This window comes from Choloepus didactylus, chromosome 5 (assembly GCF_015220235.1).
Source record: "Choloepus didactylus isolate mChoDid1 chromosome 5, mChoDid1.pri, whole genome shotgun sequence".
In the NCBI taxonomy this organism is placed as follows: Eukaryota; Metazoa; Chordata; class Mammalia; order Pilosa; family Megalonychidae; genus Choloepus; species Choloepus didactylus.
This window is the reverse complement of record NC_051311.1, coordinates 57,863,454-57,886,850: the sequence shown is the minus strand read 5'-3', so window position 1 is coordinate 57,886,850 and position 23,397 is coordinate 57,863,454. Positions and strand designations below refer to the sequence as shown.

Here is a 23,397-nt window from a genome sequence, read left to right as displayed (position 1 = left end):
TACATTGGAAAATGTCATATTTATACATATCTAGGTTTACTAAAATAAATGAAACCTCTGAGGACATGCAATCATTCTGGGATCCAAACTAGTTAAATACCAGGCCTCTAGGCCTACAAATAAGCAAATATCCCTCCTTGGTTTTATAAAATGTTGGATTATTTCAAATCACACAAATGCACACATCCTTTGGGGCCTTGAGGGCATTAACATTAATCAAAGTGATGCAAAATTCAATTAGAAATTATCTGATGCTCCCTGCATGTTGATCTCACTAGACAGGGAGTCTGTTTTGCAATAATCTGCTTGAACAGATGTGACTCAGATCAGGTAGGCTGAAAGCTGTCAAAGGATAAGTTTCAAATACAGGCAGAAATGATCTGGACATGGGAGCCTTCTTTGCAGTATCATCCATAGTAGAAGTGGAGCCTGGGGCAAATCGCACTTTAATGGGTCCCCTGAAACACTTCATTTTGTAGATAAAATCTGGTTAAATGAATGCTAGGAATGACTGTCACCTTATATTAAATGTTCTCAGGACCCAAGTGTATAACTACAATTATACTGTACATACAGGGAGAGTAGGAGTGACAAAGTCTGATGGTATTGTGTTTGGAGTATTACAAAAGACAACATAAGTCTCCACAGACCTACCCTCTGGCTTGATTATTTGATTGAATGTTGGTCACTGGTCATTGGCCCAAACCACTGGAAAGCGGAGTGAGAGAGTAGAAACACCCAAGTGCCAAAACAGACTGGAGTTTGAATATCAGCTCTGCCATTTATTTGCCTACTGACTTTGAACAACTTTACTTCACTGTTCCTCATATTTAAAATAAGGACAACATCTATCTCATGGTATTATTGTGAAGATTAGTAATAAAATATATGAAGCAATTCATAAATGCCTGGCACATAGTGGCATTCAATAAATTATTATTTTTAAAAATTATCTATCTATAATCATATCCACTACTGTGGATACCTGCCTTTGCATCCCTGGAAAACTCAACTTTTTAAGCCCCTCCCTAGAGTATCCATGTCTTCATAGCACCCTTAAGTCTTATTCCTGCATAGGCTGTCAAGCCCTTTGCCAAGACCAGCTTTGATTGGAAATATCCAAAGACAAGGGATTGTCTGTGGTTGATTGTTGGAAGTGTGGATTGTAATCTCATCATGCCCATGTTGATACTTAGACTGCTAGGTGTGATATCAAGCCATGGCCCTGGTCATCATCCTATTTGTGATTCCCCTAGGACATAACTGCTTTTATGAACAATGAATTTTATATGATTCCTAGTGGCAGAAAGCCAGAATGTTCGTCTTACTCACCATGCCAAACTCCTCATCCATGTTTGTTCTTTTGAACTCTGTTGCATTTAAGTAGTGTAATAAAGTATACATTCATTGAACTGCATAAAGTGTTGGTATATAGGAGATTGCTTATAGGTAATTTTTTAAAAAAATTTTAAGTGATTTGGAAGGGAGGCAGGTTCAGACTTTCACAAACTTATTAAGAGAGCTTAGTTATCTCTGCTTTTACTTATGATATACCAGTGATACGTGTTCTTAACAGGAGGTAGCACAAATTTGGGGCTTTAAAATTTTACTAAACTCTTACAGAATTTAAGTCATTGACAATGGACACCAAAAGAAAGTTTTGTGCACTGGATGAAACACATTTCGTTTTTATTTGGTTTGGTTTGCTTTCTTTGGGCAACTTATGAACATGATGAATTCTTCAATCTTCCATCCTTATGCTCTTAAGGGATAGTAACCATTAATTTTAAAACATTTGTTTTGTCTGTCCTTCCATTTTCAATGATATTAATAATTCAAAGCAATAAAAATTTAAATTATGCCACTTAATTTTTTTCTTAAAGTGCTTTCCTGCTTGACATAGTCTTCTCTGTGCCCATTTTGTTTTTTTCATTTTCTTCATCCCTCTTATTAGGCAGAAGGTTAAGTGGAAGAGCTTGTAATGGTGCATAGCAGTTATTGAACTTGAGTGGTCAAGACTTCAAGAGACCATTAAGAGGACAGTATAATGTACCCTTAATATCTTAATTTGATCACTCTCATTGAGAAAATATACCTTAATAATTATTCAGTAGGTATATTGACCTAATCATTTATTTGCCTTCTAATTTGGACCCTCAGTCTTTGACTTTCTGAGTTTTATCTCAATTTAACTAGGCAGTAGATAGATAGAGCTGGATATTATTATTCAGGAGATGGAGAACAGGTCTTGACCTGTGTCTTTTTTCTGCTTGTCTTGCTCCCTAGAGTCCATTTTTCTTGTGCGTGACATTGCTGGTGGGCTCCCATCAGGGAGCTGACAGCACAGGCTAGTTATAATGATGCTTTCAGATTTCTTCACTGAGTCTGTAATTAAATGACATCACTGAGTCTTAAATGCATCTGCTGCGAAAGTCAGAAGGCCAAATTATCCCATTAAAGAGAGAAAAGTGTTACTTGGTATAAAGAATCCCAAGTTTAGTATGCTGAAGAGTTGCTTCGGGAAAGCTGTTGAAAGCCAGTTGAGCATGGAATATAGTGGGAAGATTGGGAGGCTGGAAGGCCATGTGGTTCAGAACAAGCTGTTCAAGAATCACAGCTGCACTTGGGCTAAGTTTAAAAAATAGAAGGCATTTTAAAAAATTCTTTTTTTCCTTCCCCACATGCAGTTAACTGCTTGGCTGCTGGTTTTTACTCTAATAGCTGTATCTAAACACTAGCACTTTCCTAGATAACATATCTCCTGGTTTCTTAAGGTCTGCATTACCTTTTTTTGTTATTCCATTAATGGTTTATGGTTATTTTGGTTATAATTCATGCCAATTTCATGACCTTTCAGTTATCTTTAATCTAGCTTTAAGTTAATATTTATATTGCCTCAGTGCCCTTAGCCAGATTAAAAGTTCTACTCCATTACTGCTTATGAGTGAAAAATAATAATCAGCGATAGCAGTGGACTGACTATAAGTTAATGAAGAGCCAAGAAGCTTTTATTTTAGCACATCAAAAAGCATCATCCATCAACTGATAGAACTAAGGAATGGAAGGAGGGAAAGGGAAAGACAAAGAAAAGAAAGCAGAACTCAGAGAGTTTTCTGAATTAGTATCTCTTCAGAAATGTGATGAACGCTTTAGGAGCTTATCTGGAAAGTTTTGGAACACTAAGTCAAATGAAGCGTTTTTCCTCATTGTTAAGGTACACAGATGTCTCCACTATGTGCCACCTTGCATTTTGCTGACCTTTATTCAACTCTCTGCCACTTCTCCCTCCCTGACTCCTCCCCAACTCAAAAAAGGGTGTGTTTTGTTCTTCCCTCTCTTAATTTGTTCCATTTTTAATTTCCAGCAGACTTCGTAATATAATCTCATAGTTCATTGCACTGATTATCTAGGGTTACCAATTGATGGTAAAACAAAAGCAGTGTTATGTATTAGAGAGAATACTGGGAAAAGATTTGAAAATCCTGGGTTCTAGACCTAGTACTGGCTCCAGCTGTAGATACTTGGTCAAATTGCAAGATTTTCTGCCTCAGTTACTTTGTTCTATAATATGAAGACAATATTTACCTTGCCTACTTCTCAAGTTTTTCATATATAACAAATAAGATTATAAAATTTTGTTATAAGAGTTATAATAATAATTGCAGGGTTTCTAATCAGTGTAATTCTATCCATTGCAAGGAGAAAATATTATTTTTGTTTCAATGGGTGGCATGATAGGAAAAGACTTTGTCCTTTTCAGTTCTAATTCTAAGAATATGTTGATGTAAGTTGTGCATTTTTACCATCACATCCATATTATACTGACTTAAATTCTAACTCTCCATCTTTGATGTAGTCAGCAAATTGATCTGGTTTCAAGTGTCCAAGAACTTGCTGCTTTTTCTGAGTAGTGAAACCTTCAGTTGGTTGACCACATAATTAGATGAAATATATATTCTCATGTAACATACCTGACACCATTAGTGTTAGGCAGCTCCGAAGGGAATCAGAACCTGCTTCCAGCCTGGCAAATAATGAGCACATAACTAACACAACAACCTGATCTTCCCAGCAAAAATAAGAGTTGGCCTACTTCACAGTCTGCAATATGGTCAATGAATCAGTGGTTGCTGAGTGAACTGCAGTTACCTCAGCTGGAAGAGAAACAAATTGTTGTTTTTTTGTTTTTTTTTAGGAGTAGTGGAGCTTGCAATAGAATGTAGACAGAAAAGGAATTTGATGAATTGATTTTCACTGGACAAGTCTGAGACATGTCTTCACCTGAGATTGCTTAATAGTCCTGAAGCTTGAAGCTGCTAATGAGTCTCTGCTTATCCCATTGGGGGAACTTACATATGGCTAAGCACTGGGTAGGCTGAAACAGACAATGCAAAACTATGATTTGATTTCCTGGAAATGTGGAAGTGATTACCGTAACACCTCAAGTTGCACCAAAGTGATAGAACTTAGAAAATTTCTAGAAAATATGTGGAAGCTATTTGCCTCTATCACAAGAACATGTTAGTCCTATTTCATGCAGTTTTTATTTTGTGGTGGCCACATGCATTCCACATGAAATAAATGATTAGTCAAATTCCTTATCCCCTATTACTAGAACTGAGTTGTCCTCCTGTTTAAGATTTACAACTAGCCAGTAACTGAAGGGAAGATATCATGACTGAACTATTCTTAAACTCCACAAAACAAGCCTTTTTAGATTGAGATTTAAAAGTAGAAATTCATGCTGTATGCTGTTGTGGGCTCTTTGCAACCTGATTTTGAAATAAACAGAGGACATTCATTCTCAGGAATGTGGTCCCAATGGGTTTCACAACATTAAATTCACTTAGAAAATAATTAGTAACCGAAAAAGGCATTTAAACTCAATTTTGTGAAGCATGGAGGGAGACGTACATTACATCAATTGAATTATCAGCATAAATATCTACTTTGCTTGTCAATATAATTAGGTTTTAGTGAAAGAAGGCATTTGTGTAGATTGGGGGGTTGTGGAATGTTTTAATCATTGAAGTATCATTTTCATTAGAGCTGGATATCAGGACTGGTATTGAACTATGTATCCTTTCTTCTCCACTTAGAATGGTGGAATCTTAACATTTTAGAACTAGAAGAAATCTGACAGTTGATCTCATGTAGTTTCTGCTTGTCCAGGTTTCCCAGCTCCTTGAAACCTGAACCTGGTGAAGCGGTTCACAAGTTATTTTCAGTATATTCATGTGTGTGGATGCATACCTGATATAGTTGCAAATTACAAATATGTTACTTCTATTTTGGCTGGAGTTTTATCATCTAAAGGGTTGTGCTTACTCTATGCTCCATATGAGTAGGGCCGAGTCTGTATCCATAGCTCACACGTTAAATAAAAACTTCATAAATATTTGCTGGTTAAATGGTTGAACAAATGGGTAGAAGAAATAAAATAAAAATATTACCTAAGATTTAGAAATGAAATACCCATGGCTCTAATTAGCTCCACCATTACTACCTTATTTTGATTCCTTTGTCTCACGTGTGTGGAAACTTAATCAAACATTACTTTTTCACATGGAGTTGAGACTCAGGGAATTTTGTGGCTTGAGAATCTGATGGTAACTGAGAAATTAAGAAGTAACAAATAATTGTGGTTATTGAGTCATTATATAGCTGCTCTTCTTACTTTCTAGTACATTAGAATAGCCAGAAGGAAGTACCTGAAATTGCTGAACTATAACTCAGCTGCCTCGATCTTTGATAATGATTGTATAACTTTATAACCTTTATCTTGTGATTGTACAAACCTTGTGACTGGCCCCACTTGTACCCCTGTTTCCTGTTTTTCAATTTCAGAGTCTCATGATCACAAAAGACAACCCCTAATGTTTGTTGGTGAAGGTACCTGAGTCAGCACAGAACAAATCCACCCCAATTCTAAACTATCTTGCTAGATGAAGCCAGAGCTAACCAAAATTGGCCTAACTGACTTGCATGGTAGCTTAAACTTTATCCTATAAGTGACCTAAACCTCATTATAATACTAAAAATTATGCCCATCATCATATCAAGGTTGCCATTTTCTTATATTTTTTTAAGCATGTAATCAATCTGCACATGCTCAATAATTAGATCATCTCTAACTTCAGCATCTTGAGCCATTGTACTCATTATCCTAAAACCACTCATTGTTTGATACTATAAAACTATCTGTTACTGAAGTTTGGGGAGACAGATTTTTAGGCCAATAGACCGTCTGATCTGCTTTGAACTTAGCGATAAACTCTTCCTCTCTTTGAAACCCTGGTGTCTCAGGAATTGGGCATTTGAGGGCATCAGGCAGAGAACCCCCACTTTTGATCAATATCATGATGGCAGCTATGGGCCCTAGAAAAATACTCATATGCACAGGCCTATGCAGTTTTACATACTGTTTCAGCAATTCACAGACCCCAGGTTAAGGACCCCCACTTTAAGGGACCCGCCACCATTCCTTTTTTCCTTCCCAGGGTTTGGGATGCTCTTTTCAGAACTGATGGGCTTTCACATTTGCTTGCACTCAAATTAGACTTAAACAGCGCATAATGTTTCTCCACAAAAATGCCCAAAAGGTGCTTTTTCACATTGTCCGAAGAACATGATTATTTTACCTACAACTAAGGCATTTTCAGTTTTAAAAAATATGGGGGGAAAAACCTGTAAGAGAAAACTGTTCACAAGGAGCAAAAATCTAAAGTACTGTGCTATGATGAAACCATAAGTGGAGCTATTGTAGAATATGCATTTTTATCCCAAAGTGGAAATGAAACTGTAAAAACTGAGACAATTTTAAGCTCTGAAAAAAGTGTATAAAAGTAGTTTGCCTTTATAGTTCTTCAAGAGAATCTATCAAGTACAGGCATACCTCAGAGATATTGGGGGTTCAGTTCCAGACCAGAACAATAAAGCAAATAGCACAATAAAGTGAGGCACACAAATTTTTTGGTTTCACGGTGCACATAAAAGTTATGTTTACACTCTACTATAGTCTGTTAAGTGTACAATAGCATTAAGTCTCAGAAAACAATGTGCATACCTTAATTTGAAAATACTTTATGCTAAAAGTACTAACCACCATCTGAGCCTTCAGCGGGTTGTAATCTTGCTGATGGAGGGTGTTGCCTCGATGTTGATGGCTGCTGACTGATCAGGGTGGTGGTTACTGATGCTTGGGGTGGCTGTGGCAATTTCTTAAAATAAGACAACAATGAAATTTGCTGCATCAGTTGATTCCTTCTTTTACTTGAACACTTAGAGGCCATTATAGGATTATTGTTTGTCCTAATTTCAATATTGTGTCTCAGGAAAAAAGGCCCAAGGAGAGGGAGAAAAGTAGTGAACAGGAAACAGCCAGTCAGTGGAGTCAGAACACATAAGATATTTATCAGTTGAGTTCACTCTCTTGATCAGGTGCAGTTCGCGTAATCACTGATCACAGTTCACCATAACAGATATAGTAATAATAATGAAACAGTTTGAACTATTGCAAGAATTACCATAACGTGACAGAAACACGAAATGAACACAAGCTGTTAGAAAAATGGCACCAATAGACACTCGATGCAGGGTTGCAACATACCTTCAATTTGTAAAAAAACGTAATATATGTGAAGCACAGTAAAATGAAGTGCAATAAAACGCAGTGTGCCTCTAATAGAAAAGAGTAGTCAACTTAAGTTGGCTGAGAGTATTTAGAAGATCATTAATGAACAAGAATCAAATGGGGAGTCATCTTCCCAGGATGTTCTCCTTGCTTTTGGAACATCAGCAGCTTCCTAAGGAGCAGGACTGTGGATGACTCCTGGGATTAATTTTGGGAGAAGGGAAAGTATAGACACTCGCCTTGGCTTCTATCCCCACCTCCACCCATTTTTCTTCTTTACCTGTGAAAATGAACGGATTACTAGGAAAGCAAGCACAATATGTTTAATTAGCAAATGAAGGTATTTTAATGAAAGTGGGGCCTCAAAATCTTCAAGCAGCAGCTTTTCACCTCATTTTATCATCTGCATTTGTGATTTTAATTCTCGTGATTTGAAGAGACTCTTAGGAAGGCAATAGGACTTTTAAAATTGACTGTATTTGTTACCTCACATAACTTTAGAACTGTACTTCTAAAATATCCAACTCCAAGAGGATTTTCCAGCTTCACATTACCCTTCTAACAACAATGAAAATGTCTCCCATGCATTCTGTGGGTCTTTCCCTCCTCATACTCTCCTGATTCAGTGGGAGACTGACTTGAAGAGTTAGATTTGAGAACCTTGAGCAGGGGGAGGCCGTTTTCTCTTCATAAATCTAGTCCATTATTTCACTACTGGTGTTTTGTGTTGTTCCCCCCCGCCCCTACTTTCCAGTATCTAAATCAACTTAGAATCCTTCATGAGATTTCTAGTGTTCTTCACTCCTAGTTGGAAAAATAACTCTTTAGAAATATCATATCATATACATTCAGATGACTTCAGTAATTAGGGTGATATTTTCATCTTTGCTGTTCAGATGAGTCGTAGTCCAAGTCTCTCCCTCACATTTTAAACTGATTACTTGAGAAAGTTACTGGCAGTGCAAGCCCCTTGTTGACTATTAGTGACATTGAAGCTACCTGGTCTAAGATGAGCCCAAGAACAGAGCTTACCTCTTCTGCTTTGGAACTCTTAATTTTCAGTGTTTGTAAAATCTCAAAATTAAGTCAGCTTTTTCCTGATTTTGAACTTGAATTACTAGGCTATTCTATCCCTTTTCTTACCACCTGAAAGGCATTACCTTCAATTCACCTCCATTCAGTTTTAATTCTTTCAGCCTGCATGTTCCTTCTATCATTATATCTGTTTCCTTGGAAGCTGTCCAGGCTGCTGATAATAGCCTGAATGTGTCACAACCGACTGCCACTGATCACTTTTTCTCCTTCAGTGGCAGTACTCTTTGGCCCCATTTTGCGGAGCATCTCCCAGTCTGATCACTCTGTTTTTCAAAGCAAGTACTCATGGGCACGTTCTTGAATGTAAATTGAAGAGACGGTGCACTGAAATAACTTTTTAAAAAAAATTAGGTATTAAGTAAGTTCATATCTAACTATTGTTGAATGTAACTATTACCCTCAATAAATAGGGAGTGAAGACACTTAGAAAAGAGAGAGCAATTGTTAATGGGTCTGCTTTCCCCTCTAACTACAACCCTGAAAATATAATCCTCATTAAAGGGCTATAAAGTTGTCTGCTTTAGCGCTTCAGCTCACTTATGTCTCCTTGCTTTCAGAGCTGTTTTAGTATGTTGACCTTCTGTTCTCTGTAGGTGGGAGTTTATTAGTTTTTGTGACCTTTGGGTATGAATATTCATAATAATATAGCAGTGATGTTCCAGGTCCCTTTTAGGGCTGTGAGGGAATTACTCTTAGCAATGATGAAAGCCAAGAGAAAAGGCCCATCATGCCAATATCTCATATTGAACCATGGAATGTGGGGGTGGTGCTGAAAGGATGTTTATGGAGTTTTAACTGGGGCCCAGTGTTACACAGTTATAAATAGTACAGCCAAGTCACAGTACAGGTTTCTCGAGTCCCCGTTCATATTCTTTCCATGACATATGCTATCTCCGTATTAATTTGCCCTTTTTTCATTCCTGATGTTCTAACACAAAGAAGGCATGAAATGTCAAATATCTCATTAGAATTTGACCATGATGGTGATACATCTGTGACAAAGCTACTCAAGGTGGGCACAAAGGGTAGAAAAGGGTCTCTAACCATATCGTTTCTTAGAAGTAAACTCTACTTATATTTTGGAGCATTAATTTCACCAAATATATCACAGAGTTTTCCTTTTAAAAGTTGTCGTCACAGTTATGAACAACTTTTTAAAAAACAGTTGATTCACAGAGAGTTTACAGAACACCTGCTAATATGCTGTGATCATTGTGGTCAATAGGGTGGAGAATATGGAAGACATACAATGTTGCTTCCTTTTAAATTATTTTTAAGAACCCTATGAAGATTTACTCTTGTAATATAACTGCATTAACATTCTTATGGTTGCATTATAATTTTCTGTAGGCCTCCAATCCTATTTCCTTAGAAGATTTCGTTTAAATTCTACTTAACTTTCTCTATGGGCAGCCAATTTGAATCAGTGTTGTTCAACTTTAATTTTTTAATGAGATCTGGTTAGATGAAAGAGCAGTTTTGCTTTCCCAAGATGACATCCTTTGGATCCCAGACTGAGGTTGTATTTTTCCTTGGGTGTTTATCAATCAGACATAAAAGGGGAAAGGCTCTAGTGGAAATAAGGCCTGAGGGCCATATCTCCTAATCAAGGCCACCCAGAAAGAATCCTCAGTTGACTGAAGGATAAATTGGATGGCTTTCCCTGTTATAAGCATGGCATTGACATAACATTGGATTAACAAGATCATTTTTACTGATCTATGTCTTTGGCTTTTTTTTAGAGGACACCTGACTTCATAGATGGGCTCCTTCCTCAGTTATGTGGCTGTGAAGCTAATTATTCAGTCGGAGGGTAATGAAAGACCCTGCCATCTGTCTGCTGACTTAATGGAGTATCGGCGCATCCCAAATAGGAAGTTATTGGATTGAAAGACATGAAGCTAGTTATTAGACTCTTATTATCTGATTGGAAAAAGCAGTCAGAGAAGCATAGAACTGTAGCAAAACTAATCTGATGATGTCTGTTCCCTGAATGCACAGTCTGCCATACAGAATTCATGGGTTTTGAAACCCCTGACCGGCTTAGGAACGTTTGGAGTTCCTTCTCTCTGAGTTCATCTCTGCATTCTTATTACAAATCTTCATAATGCAATCTAATAAAACACAGTTTGCATAAAGATGGGACTCATTTATAAACCTGTCACCACAGCCACTCTATTAATAGTCATTTTAAAGATTTATTGTGAGCATATGTTACTTTTTACAGGGGGCCAGATTGAGAGCTGCAGGATTTGAACATGCAAGAAAGTGTTACTGGTGATAATTCAAAAAAAAAAAAAAACAAATACTCTTCCTCTTTTCTTACATTTCAGGTATGATCAAGCAACAGTCTTAATGAGGCATTAAAGTAAGGTTACAAAGATGAGAGAAGTGTTATATAAACACTGTTTTTCTTTCTCAGATACCAGTTTTATTCCTTGGCACCATTGGAGGTCAGGGGACATGGCATGGGCTAAATATGAGAGTATGTAACTAGAACTGGGCTTTGGAGTTTTTTCTTCTCTGAACAACTGAGGATAGGATAGATCTGATGGGAAAGAAATAATAAAGACATTACCGCATTTGTTCACCAATTAGTTCATTGATAGCCGTAAACCTGCTCTCTATTGTTAACATATTGCATTAGTATGGTAGCTTTGTTACAATTGATGAACAATATTATAGTTTCATTAAGGTTCACTGTTTGTGTTGTATAGTTCTATGGTTTTTGAAATTTTTTAATCTAAAAAAATTTTTTTTTTGAATCTAGCCACATTAATTCCTTTCTAGGCACATTCAAATATTTAACTCAATGGTGTTAATTACATTTGCAATGTTGTGCTACCATCACCACCATCATTACCAAAACTGTTCCATCACCACAAACAGAAACAGTACCAATTAAGCATTAACTCCCCACTCCCTATCCCCACACCAGATCCTGGTAACCTGTATCTAGTGTCTGATTCTATGAATTTGCTTAATTATTTCATATCAGTGACAGCATGCAATATTTGTCCTTTTGTGTCTGGCTTATTTCACTGAACATGATATCTTCAGGGTTTAAACATGTTGTCCCATGTATCAGGACTTCATTCCTTTTTACAGCTGAATAATATTCCACTGTACATATATACCACATTTTGTTTATCCATTCATCTGTTGGGTTACTTCCATCTTTTGGCAATTGTGAGTAGTGCTGCTATGAATATTGGTGTGCAAAAATCTGTTTGAGTCCCTGCTTTCATTTCTTTTGTGATTGCTGAGTCAGACGGTAATTCTATATTTGACTTTCTGAGGAACCACCACACGGTCTTCCACAGTGGCTGTCCCATTTTACATTCCACCCACAATGAATGAGTGTCCCTATCTCTCCACGTAATCGTCAACACTTGTAATTTTCCATTTTTCTAATAGTAGCCATTTTAGTGGCTGTGAAATGGTATCTCGTGGTTTTGATTTGCATTTCCTTAATGGCTAATGATGTTGAGCATCTTTTCATGTGTTTTTGGCCATTTGTATATCTTCTTCGGAGAAATGTTCATTCAAATCTTTTGCTCATTTTTTAATTGGGTTGTTTGTCTTTTTGGTTGTTCAGTAGTAGAATTTCTTTATATATTTTGGATATTAAACACTTATTCAGATTTATCATTTCCAAATTTTTTTTTCCCATTCTGTAGGTTGTTTTTTTTTACTTTCATAATAAAGTCCTTTGATACACAAAAGCTTTTGATTTTGATGAAGTCCAATTTATCTATTTTTTTTCTTTTGTTGCTGGGCTTTGGGTATAAAGTCTAAGAAATGATTGTTTAACACAAGGTCCTGAAGATGTTCCCCTGTATTTTCTTCTAGAAGTTTTGTAGTTCTGGTTCTATTATTTAAGGTCTTTGATCCATTTTGAGTTGATTTATTTGTAAGGTATGAGGTAGAGTCCACCTTTATTCTTTTGCGTATAGACATTCAGTTTTCCCAGCACCATTTGTTAAAGAGACTGTTCTTTGCCAATTGAGTGGACTTGGCACTCCTGTCAAAAATTAGTAGGCCATAAATGTGAGGATAGATTTCTTAACTCTCAGTTTGATTCCATTGGCCTCGTGCCAGTACCACACTGTCATGATTACTGAAGCTTTGTACTGAGTTTTAAGTTTGGGAAGTGTGAATCCTTCAACTTTGTTCTTATATCCCTCTGTCCCCCCACTTTTTGTTGTACTTGTTACAAATTATATTTTTATATATTGTACATTCAGAACCATAGATATATCATTACTTTTTTTTCTCCCCCGGTAGCTCAATCCACCAACTTTAACTTGCTGTCACATTGCTATTTCTTTCCCTCCCTCCCTCCCTATCATCCATCATCTATTGCTCTGTCGTCTGAACATACGAGAGTTAGCTGCACACATCCTTGAGCATTCACTATAATTCACGTATACACTTCCCATGAACAAGAACATTCTTTCATGCAATCCCATTAAGCGCAGCTAAGAAGTACAATAGATTCAACAATGATAAAAAGCTTACATTCTATATTTCCTTTTCCTTATGTCTCAACTGTGTCCCTTTGAGCCACCTGTCATCTATCCTCCTGTCCCATCCAAGTTCATCCTTAGTATTCAATTGTCATCTAGTTAGACTGGCTTTTTTTTTTTTTTTTTTATTTTGTGGAAACATATATACAGCCTAAATCTTCTATTCCACTCCCTCCCTAGCCTTTCATTAGTGGGATTAATCACGTTTAGAATGTTGTAATGCTCTTTCCCACCATCCATTACTAGAAATTTCCCTTCACCTCAAACAGCAACCCTACACTCATTTCTTAACTCCCATTGCCCCTTCCCCCATTTCTCTTAATCCAAACTCTACTTTTCATCTCTATGGTTATATTCTCTGATAATTTCTTTGTATTTACTGTGGGGCTTAAAATTAACCTCTTAAATCCATATCAATCTTGTTTTTCTTTGATACCACCTTCACTTCAATAGGACACATAAACTATATTCCTATACTCCTTCATTCCTCCACCTTTATATAGTTGTCTAAAATTACATATTTTACATTTAGTTCAAAACCACTGATTCGTCCTTAGAGTTTGTGTATTTTATATCATGTAAGAAGTAACTAGTGGAATTACAGTTCAAAAATTATTGACTTCTATTTGTATTCCATTGTGGTTGGAGAATGTACTTTGAGTATATTCAGTGTTTTTTTTTTAAATTTCTTGAGGCTTGTTTTATGTCCCAGCTTATGGTCCCTTCTCAAGAAAGATCTGTGATCACTAGAGAAAAGTGAGTGCCTTGGTGATTTGGGATGTAAGGTACTATATATGTCTGTTAAAATTCTCTATATCTCTTTCTCCTTTCCCTGTCTCTCCTCCAGCAGGGCTCCCCTCAGAATCTGAAGTAGGGCAGGTCTTTCATTGGCAAAGTCTCTCAGCATTTGTTTGTCTGTGAAAAATTTAAGCTCTCCCTCAAATTTGAAGGAGAGTTTTGCTGGATAAAGTATTCTTGGTTGGAAATTTTTCTCTCTCAGAGTTTTAAATATGTCATGCCACTGCCTTCTCGCCTCCATGGTTGCTTCTGAGTAGTCACTACTTAATCTTATGTTGTTTCCTTTGTATGTGGTGAATTGCTTTTCTCTTGCTGCTTTCAGAACTTGCTCCTTCTCTTCAGTATTTGACAGTCTGATCAGAATATGTCTTGGAGTGGGTTTATTTGGATTTATTCTGTTTGCAGTTCACAGGGCATTTATGCTTTGTGTACTTATATTGTGTAGAAGGTTGGGGAAGTTTTCCCCAACAATTTCTTTGAATACTCTTTCTAGACCTTTACCCTTCTCTTCCCCTTCTGGGACACCAATGAGTCTTAAGTTCGGAAGTTTTATTTTATCTATCATCCCTGAGATCCATTTCGATTTTTTTTATTTTTTTTCTCCATTCTTTCTTTTGTTCTTTCATTTTCTGGTCTGTGGGCTTCTAGGACACTGAGATGTTGTTCGGCTTCCTCTAGTCTTGTATTGTGAATATCCAGAGTCTTTTTAATTTGGCCAACAGTTTCTTTTATTTCCATAAGATCTTCTATTTTTTTATTTACTCTTGCTATGTCTTCTTTATGCTCTTCTAGGGTCTTCTTTATGTAGCTTATATCCTGGGCCATGGTCTTCTTGATGTCCTTTAAATCCTTTGCCATGTTTTTGTTCCTCGATTGTAGATCTTTGATTAGGTTTGCAAGGTATACTGTATCTTCCGATATTTTGGTTTGTGTGTTTGGAGTTGGATTCTCCATATCTTCTGGTTTTAACATATGCATTAAGATTTTCTGTTGTTTTTGGCCTCTTGGCATTTTTTTTTGCTTGATAGGGCTCTTTCAAGCTGTAAAATAAAAGGGATATTGATCTAATTTTTCAGAAACACAGTTTGGTGACGTACATGTTCTCTAACTAACCAGCAGATGGCGTCTGTGAGTCACCTATATCCCTCGAGTCAGTTCTCAACCTTTTTTCCGCTTTGTGTGGGGAAATGATTCTTGTGGGTTCGGTTGGAGAACTCAGTTTGGGTGTGTTGCTGGAGCTGTCTGCCCTGAATGTGGGGCGTGTGTACGGGTAGCCAGGGAGGAAGGGCAGTTCTAATGTTCAAATCCCCCAGGATCCTGGAGATTCAAGGCCACCGCAAAGGACTAAGCCTTCATTTCAGTTCAGCCCCAGCGTCTCTCTCTCACTGATCCATAAACCACCAGACTTGGCTTAGCGTCTCTGGGTTCTCCCAGCGGATCCCCCCTCCCAGCCGCGCTCCTCCGGTAGCTCAGCCAAGGGAAGGCTGTGCAACGTCATCAGTGCACTCTGTCCCGCAAGGGAAGCCCCGGGCTGCCGGGCCTTGCAGCGGCGCACTTCCAGCCCGAAGCAAAAATGGCCGAGCCGGGCGTCTCAGCTCCCTCCTCCTCGCACCGTTTCTCCTTCCCAGCTCCGGGACAACTGGTGGGGCTTTGGGCTGTGGGCACGGCCCCGGGCAGGAGTTTATCCAGCCCTCCGGGGGCTAGCTGCTAGCTGCGGGGTTTCTTTCTGCTTCTAGCTCTCCCCTCCGTTCCCCCAACCCAAGGGTATCTGCTGCAGGCTATCTTCCTGGCCAGACAGCAAGAGGCCAGCCCAGCCCCCTCTTGCTGTGTTTTACTTCGTGGTTCCCACAATTGCTACTGGAGCTGCTCCTTTTTTTTTTTTTCAAACAGCCAGCTGGTCTCCATATGCTGAACCCTGGCTTCCCCAGCCCGCCACACGGCAGCAGGTCTTCCAGCCAGCTTACTCACTCATTTCAGAATGCCAACTCCCGGTTTCACCAAGTATATGGCCCCTCTGGAGCTAGGAGCCCTCATCCAGTTGGTGCATCGCTGTAACCGGTATTCTAGGTCACGTTCTGGTTTTTAGCTAGTGTTTTTCATGGAGGCGTTTTTTTCGCCCTGTCTCAGCTAGCCGCCATCTTAGTTCCCTCCCATCACTACTTTTTATGCCTTTGCATTTTAAAACCTATAAGAAATAAAAAGTGGAGTTACATATCAAAAAATACAATACAATAGTACTGGCATTCATAAATAAACATTGTTACCTTTATGGTGATCTTTATGTCTTTACGTCACTTCAGTCAGTTGTCCAATGTCTTGTCTTTTCAGTTTGAAGAAATCCTTTTAGCATTGCTTGTAGGACAGGAATAGTGGTGTCAAACTCTCTCAGATTTTGTTTATTTGGGAATGTTTTTATCTAGCCCTCATTTTTGAAAGCAAGTCTCACCAGATACAAAATTCTTGGTTAGCAATTATTAGTTGTTCCCTTTCTGCACTTTAAATATTTTGTCCAACTGCCTCTTGCCTCCATGGTTTATGATGATAAATCAGCACTTGATATTATTGGGATTCCGTTTTACATAAGTCAATTTTTTCTCTTACATCTTTCAGCACTCTCTCCTTGTCTTTGGCATTTGGCAGTTTGATTGCTATGTGTCTGGGTATGTTTCTCTTTGAGTTTATCCTGTTTGGGCTTCTTGAATATGCATATTCTTGTCATTCATTAAATATGGCAAGTTTTCTGCCATTATCTTTGAATGTTCCTTCTGCCTGTTTCTCTCCTCCTTCTCCTTTGGGTAGTCCCATAATGCATGTATTGGTATGCTTTCTGGTGTTCCACAGGTCTCTTAAGCTCTGTCCACTTTTTAAAAATTATTTTTTCTTTCTGCTCCTCAGCCTGAATAATTTCAATTATGTTTTTGCAAAATCACTGATTCTTTCTTCTGCCAGCTCCAATCTTCTGTTGAAACCCTCTAGGGATTTTTCATTTCAATTATTTGGTCTTCAGTTCCAGTAGTTCCATTTTGTTCCTTTATAAAATTTATATCTCTTTATTGAAATTCTCATATTGTTCATTCACTGTTTTCCTCATATCCTTTAGTTTCTTTCTCCTTGTTTTCCTTTATCTCCTTGAGCATACTGGGGATTTTTTTTTTTTTTTTTTTTTTTTTTTTTAGTCTTTGTCTGGTATGTTCAAAGTCTGGTCATTCTCACTGATGATTTCTGGACTTTTATCTTGTTCCTTTGGATGGGTTATCATGTCCTGTTTGTTTGTGTTGTGTCTTTTGTTGCACACTCGACATTTTAATATTTTAATAGTGTTAACTCTGGGATTTAGGTCCTTGAGCTGTCTGTTCCTTAAGTTTGTATGCAGCTGGTGATATGACAGAGATTTCCTTAAGTGCTGGGAGTTAACAAAAACAAGCCAACCAAAGCAAAAAACACCTTTCACAGACTTTGCAAATTGTCTCTACTTTGGCTGGTGGTTTTCTTCAGAGCTTAATGCTCCTATCAAGAAGGTCAGCCCAAGGCAAGTGCAAAGTACAGGGTCTTCTGTCTTATCTGAGCCTTTGTGGAGCCCTGGAGTCTACCTCTTCTCCTGGACCTATGCCTGTTCATGGCCTTAGGAGTTCCTCCATCCATAGGAATTCAATCTTCCCCTCCACTCCCTTGAAATAGGTCATCACCCTCTCCTGGGTGCTCTAATGTGTGACAAAAGCAGATAGTCCTTTGCCCCAAGCTGCTTCAAGTTAATTGTTTTTTACTCTCTTTTAGCTGTTGGCAAACTGCTTCTCTGCATTTAGGGCAAATTTTGAGAGGGTAAGTCAGGGAGGAGTTTCTGGTTCAGTCTTTCAGACTCCCACTGGATAGATTGGCAGACATACAGGCATCCCATTATGCACACAGGTCACTCTCCTCCGTCTGGAACAGGGCTATGGACCCACACTGGGAGTGCAAGCTGGCTCCACAGCACACCTGGGAGATGGGGGAGGGAGAGACTAGAAAGAGCACAAAGAGCTTTGCCAACCATTTTTCAGGCTGCTTTTTCTCAATCTGGTACTTGCCCAATTACTGCAAACCTTTAACTTTTTTCTAATGTTTTGGGGAAGACGGCTTTGCCAGTTTTTGCCTGTTGTTCAAAGACTCTCTGGGTGGTGGCACCGTGGAACATCTCACGCCACCGTCTTGGTCAACCACAAGTCCTAAGTCTAACTATAGCTTCTAGGAAGGCACTTTATCATCCATCCATCCATCCACCTTCCTCCTTCTCTATCTATGTTTTATAATTACATTCTAACTCATTGCTTCCCAGGTAAGAGTCCCAGTGAAGCACTATAATATGGAAGTGACTGAAATTTTTTAAATAAATTTGAAACATTGTTATTGTTATTATCTAGCTTCATTCCTTTGGATTCTCTTAAAGTCATATTTAGATTATACAGCAAGATTTTTTTATTCCTATAAATTTGAAAAAAAAATATATCCTTAAATGATTTAGTTTCAAACTATTCTGATTCCTTCTACTTTTTTGTATATCTTCAAAACCTAGTGAATTCATTGATCAAAGAAGAAAAAGAGACTTCCTTCTTACAAATCCTTAAATTAATCAGTTTTTTTCTCTTTATGATGCTGTGAATGAAATATCCACAACTCTATGAATAAAAGTTTTGCTTTGTTTTTTTCAATAATGTCCATCTTATTCTCTTAAAACAATATTAAGTAATAGTTGTGTTTTTAAAAGTAATTATTCCTGCACTGATTGTGCAGTCCTCTGATCATAAGGTTTTCTTATTTTTTTTTTTTTTTTCAGTGGTTCAAACAATCTTAAGAACAGTCATCAAAAGAAGTTTATTCACAGGACATCACCTAGTCATTGCTTTTACCACTTAGGTGACCCAAGTAACTGATGGCATTGACCTCCAATTTTATTAATTCTTTTCGTAGTGTGGGGACCTAACAGGGTGACATCCTTTGTTCGCTAATGACAGTACTACAGTGTTTGTCAAGCTCACATAACTTCTCAAGTCAGAGAGCAAGATAAAAAATTGTTACAAAGCATCCTATGCTTTTCTTCCCTTCCAGTGTTATAACTTACATAAGTTATCTTGGAGAATAGAGTCATTCAGCAGTGTGGTCAAAGTTAGTCAAGCCCATCTTTTTGTAAATGAAAAAAAAGAATTTTTACATGGCAATTAGGCAAGAGCTACAACCAGCATTGCAAATACCCACCAGACACTTTAACCTGGTAAGGGCAAATAATGGTTGCATGGTATGTGGGGCTAGGGTGGTTAGAAAGCTTGAAGGCTGCCTTCTTTCCACTTGTTACTGGTTTCTTAACCATGCTTTTTATTCCTATACTGATTTCCAAGGGGAGGAGTAAAAGAAGGAGCATGAAAAGCTGTATTGGGAAATGATTCTTTTGGCTGTAAGCTAGACATTATTTACTAGCATCCTCCTATGTTTATGTTCTCTTGTTGGTTGGTTATATTTGTTTTTTATAAATAATCAGTAGGCCAGCTTCCCTCCCCCTACACCACTGCATATCTAGCTAACAGGATGCACAATTTGTGTTAGCAGCAGTATTGTTCGTCATTTCTGAATACTTCCTAAAGCTAGAGATTCAGAAAGATGAATTAATTAGAGCTTGAACCAATGAAGTTAGCTCTAATCATCATGGATAGAGGCAATACAAGCATAAAATAGTCATAAACACAGGCCTACATCAAATGAATATGTATTTTATTTGTGTGTGCTCAGCTAAGCATAGCCCTAAGTTAGCTGGTTTACATTATGGCCATTCTCGGAGCTTAATTTCTCACTTAATGCAGGAGGTTTGAGTTTAGCAGCTGCCGACATATACTGATCCAGAGAGAAAAACTAGAGGCACTGAGAGGAATACAATGATAAAACTGAAAAATAGCCCATCTTCAAAGAACCTCTAGTCTAGTAGCAGAATTAGGTATGTAAATAAATTAGAAAGTGGTCTGTACCACAGCTACTGTTAGGCTATCTAGAATATAATCCTTAATTTTTTTTTTTTTTAAATCTCTGGATCAGTGACTTTCATATATGAGTGATTTTGTTTTGTTTTGTTTTGTTTTGTTTTAAGCTATAACCCACAGGTGGGCAAATGTTTTATATCAGAATCTGGTGTTTCAGTAGACACACTATTCCTGTGTGTCAGTAAATATAAGCATGTGTGTGTATATATGTTTATAAAATAAAAATTTCACAGAACAATATTTGCCATTAAGACATGTAGTATACTCTGGTATTTTCTATTCTATTCAGTTCCCTCTTTCTCCCTTTCCCTCTTCTCTCCTTCCTCTGTCTTCCACACCCCCCTCCCCCATCCCTTTTACTCAGTTTTGGCTTTGACACTTTAATTTTATTTTATGACCACTGTACGTCATCATGTGTGGTTTAGATTCTGCATTGCTTTAGTCTAAGCTCCTTAAGAGCAGGTTCTGTGTTTTGTCCATTTCTCTTTCTTAGCCTCTAATGGTCCCTGGCATGCAGTAAGCACACTAAATGTTTGATGAGTGAGTGAATAAATGGATGCCGAAATCTGCTTATAACTAATTTTTGGTCCAACCTGGTGACTAGCCCAGGTATCTTCCCTATAATCCTGACCTACAGGAATAAGAAACAATACTTATGAGTGTCATTCTGGCACCTCTACTGAGGTGTATATAACAGAATAATAAATGATACATTATTGGGGAATGATCCATGTAGTCCAAGGGTGGGCAAAACATCTACCACCCTCAACTTTTAATACACTTTATCTCGCTAATGGTCTCCTTTTATTCAGCATGCTATTGAGAATTTTTCCTGAAACCAAGACTTAAGGAATGAAATCTACTTTCAATTATTTATGGTTTAAATTAATGCAAATAAGACTTGCTTGCTGTGCTGATACTCATTAATAAATATTTCACTGGGTATTAGGAAGATTCAGATTGACTAAATGAGGCTCTTTTTCAATATAAACAAAAGCTCGTGTGTTTTTCACTACTGTGCAGGCCTGATTCTTATGTCTGGCTTTCATTAAGGCAAATGAATGTTAGATGGGTGCATCAACAGAATGATGGATCTGGAGGGAGCTGGAGTCAGCGGGGGCTCTGCTATAAAATAATCCTCTAGTTAAACCAAATTTAATCTCATTAGCAGGGTAATTGTGCTGTTAGGGGAAATGGCCAACCAGGTTAAGGAGAAACCCATATATTCTAATTACTCTTTCACTTTTGTCATTGGAGAATAGAACATTGAACTAAGATGCAAAAGATGCGTATTTTGTACTTGGCCTAACATTGCGATTGAGTCTTAGAAAATTCCAGCTCTCCGACAGTTCCTAAGGCATGTGTAGACAATGGTGTCATGTCATAACACATTCTGGGGGATCCTTTCTGATAGAAAAAAAAAACACACCAGTAGTAGAGATCCTGTCATGTCACTCTTTTCTATACATGCATTTTGCCCACTCACTTTTCCAACAAGATTGTATTCATCAAACTTTGCCAATGCTTTGAAACTGTTCAGGATATAGAGGTTCAGCAAAAAAGTTCCAAGACTACCAACATTTCTAAAGCTTGGTTGTAAAAATATGATTTTCCATTTTCCTGCTCACTGGGAAATTTTCTAGAATTATTGAGTCTGTGACCCTACATGGTACATTCTTCTGCTTTTATGTGCATATGAGCTTTGCCATTTTAAGAATGTGGCATAGAAGAAAATGGTAGACTAATTAGGAGTTGGATCTGAGTTCAAGGTGCAGCCTTAAACCCTTATAGCAGTGTGACCTTCAGCAAATTATTTATCCTTTCTGAACTACAATTTCCTCGTATGTAAAATGGAAATAATTATCACTGCCATAACATCTTCTGAAGTAGAATGAAGTTCAAGTATATGTGAAAGTCCTTTGTAAGGTCTTCAGTGCACTACGGATATGAGGGATCATCATGTATCCACTTGACTTATTTGACTTGGCATCCCTAGCTCCTAGGGCATGGCTGGTACCTGGTCAGTAAATGTTAGTTGAATTAATTAATTGGTTAGATGTTTGCAAGGATTACTGTCATGTTTCAGATTGTTACTTGGATTTTACATGAATGATTATTGCCAAGAATTTGTCAAAAAACAAACAGTGAAATGGATGTGGCTGCCTACTTTAAAAAGAGAGAAAATGTAATGAATACCTCCTATCCCAGAGGGGCTTATTATATAGTTGCTCAAACAAGGTATGCAGGTAGAAAGTGACATAAAAGACAGTGGTATTAATAATTATGAATGAATGTAATACAAACTGATTCATAAATGCTAAATGCAAAGCCAGTTCTCATGCCTATCATGCCTGTGACCATAATTTTCCATTGTCAACCTCATTAAAATGGGCAAATTACGTATACTATCATATTGAAAATAAACTGTCAGAGGAACCTGGCTGCCAGTATGATGAGAAGGAAATTTTTTCACAACTTCCATAGAAGACCAAGTAGTTTTCAGAAATAATTTTTTTTTCTATTAAGATGAACTTCATATCTGTGCTGTAATAAACCATATATTCCTTAATTTTCTCCGTTGCTTTGAAAACAGAGAACATTTCTCAGGTGAAACCAGTGTTTACAGTGGATTTTTTTAAGAGGTTTTTTTTTAAAAAAGATTTTTATAGGCTTTTTCTGTCTTATGCATATTCAGCTGTAATTACTAGCACAATTGGCCCAAGAGTGTAAATCACTGAGCAAGAGTAACCTGCTTGCAGACATTGACTCTTGGACAGCTGTTTTGTCTTCTGTATGCTTTAGATATTTGTCATCAGCATAATCTAGAAGAATATCAGTTCTGTAGGAACTGATAATACTGTAATCAAAATTGTTCTACAGAATCTAGTTTTTTTTTTTTTTTTTTGAAATAATGTGTATTCCATCATTTTAATGGCTGTACGATTGATAGATATTCAACTGTAGGTAATCAGCTAGTCAGGAGACTTTCCTGCATTATTCCATATACGAATGTAATAATCTATATTTCTCTGTGTCTCAGATTTGTATTAGCATAATTTTTAACTCTGACTTAGCCTTACAAGGGATATGAAAACTTGAATAAAACAGAATGGTAGGAATTATAAAATCTTTAATTCCCACGTAATAAGTGGAGTTTTTTTAATGAAACTAGCTATGAAGAAGGAAATTACTTTCTGATTCCTCTGGAAAGAATGTAGAATGATAATATGGGAATTTCAGCTGAAGTGGCTTAAAAATGTTTAGCTTAGTTCCCTTTTAATATTAAGTTGATGTTACTCCAACCCATTTTGTCATGATAAAAACCTAAGAATATGATTTG

General features: G+C 37.4%; 1 protein-coding gene across 3 annotated transcripts in view; it reads left to right on the top strand.

The window, feature by feature from the left end:
• The window catches only part of EXOC4 (exocyst complex component 4), a 953,704-nt gene that overhangs the window by 650,772 nt on the left and 279,535 nt on the right, over window positions 1-23,397 (top strand). Inside the window, exon 11 of one of the 3 annotated variants that reach the window (XM_037836135.1) lies at window positions 10,471-10,504. The exons of the other annotated variants lie outside the window; for them this stretch is intronic. Within the exon in view, the coding sequence (XP_037692063.1) occupies window positions 10,471-10,489 (19 nt within the window). The 3' untranslated portion in view covers window positions 10,490-10,504. Of the gene's footprint in view, window positions 1-10,470; window positions 10,505-23,397 lie in introns of those variants that run through there. 3 annotated transcript variants of the gene reach the window in all.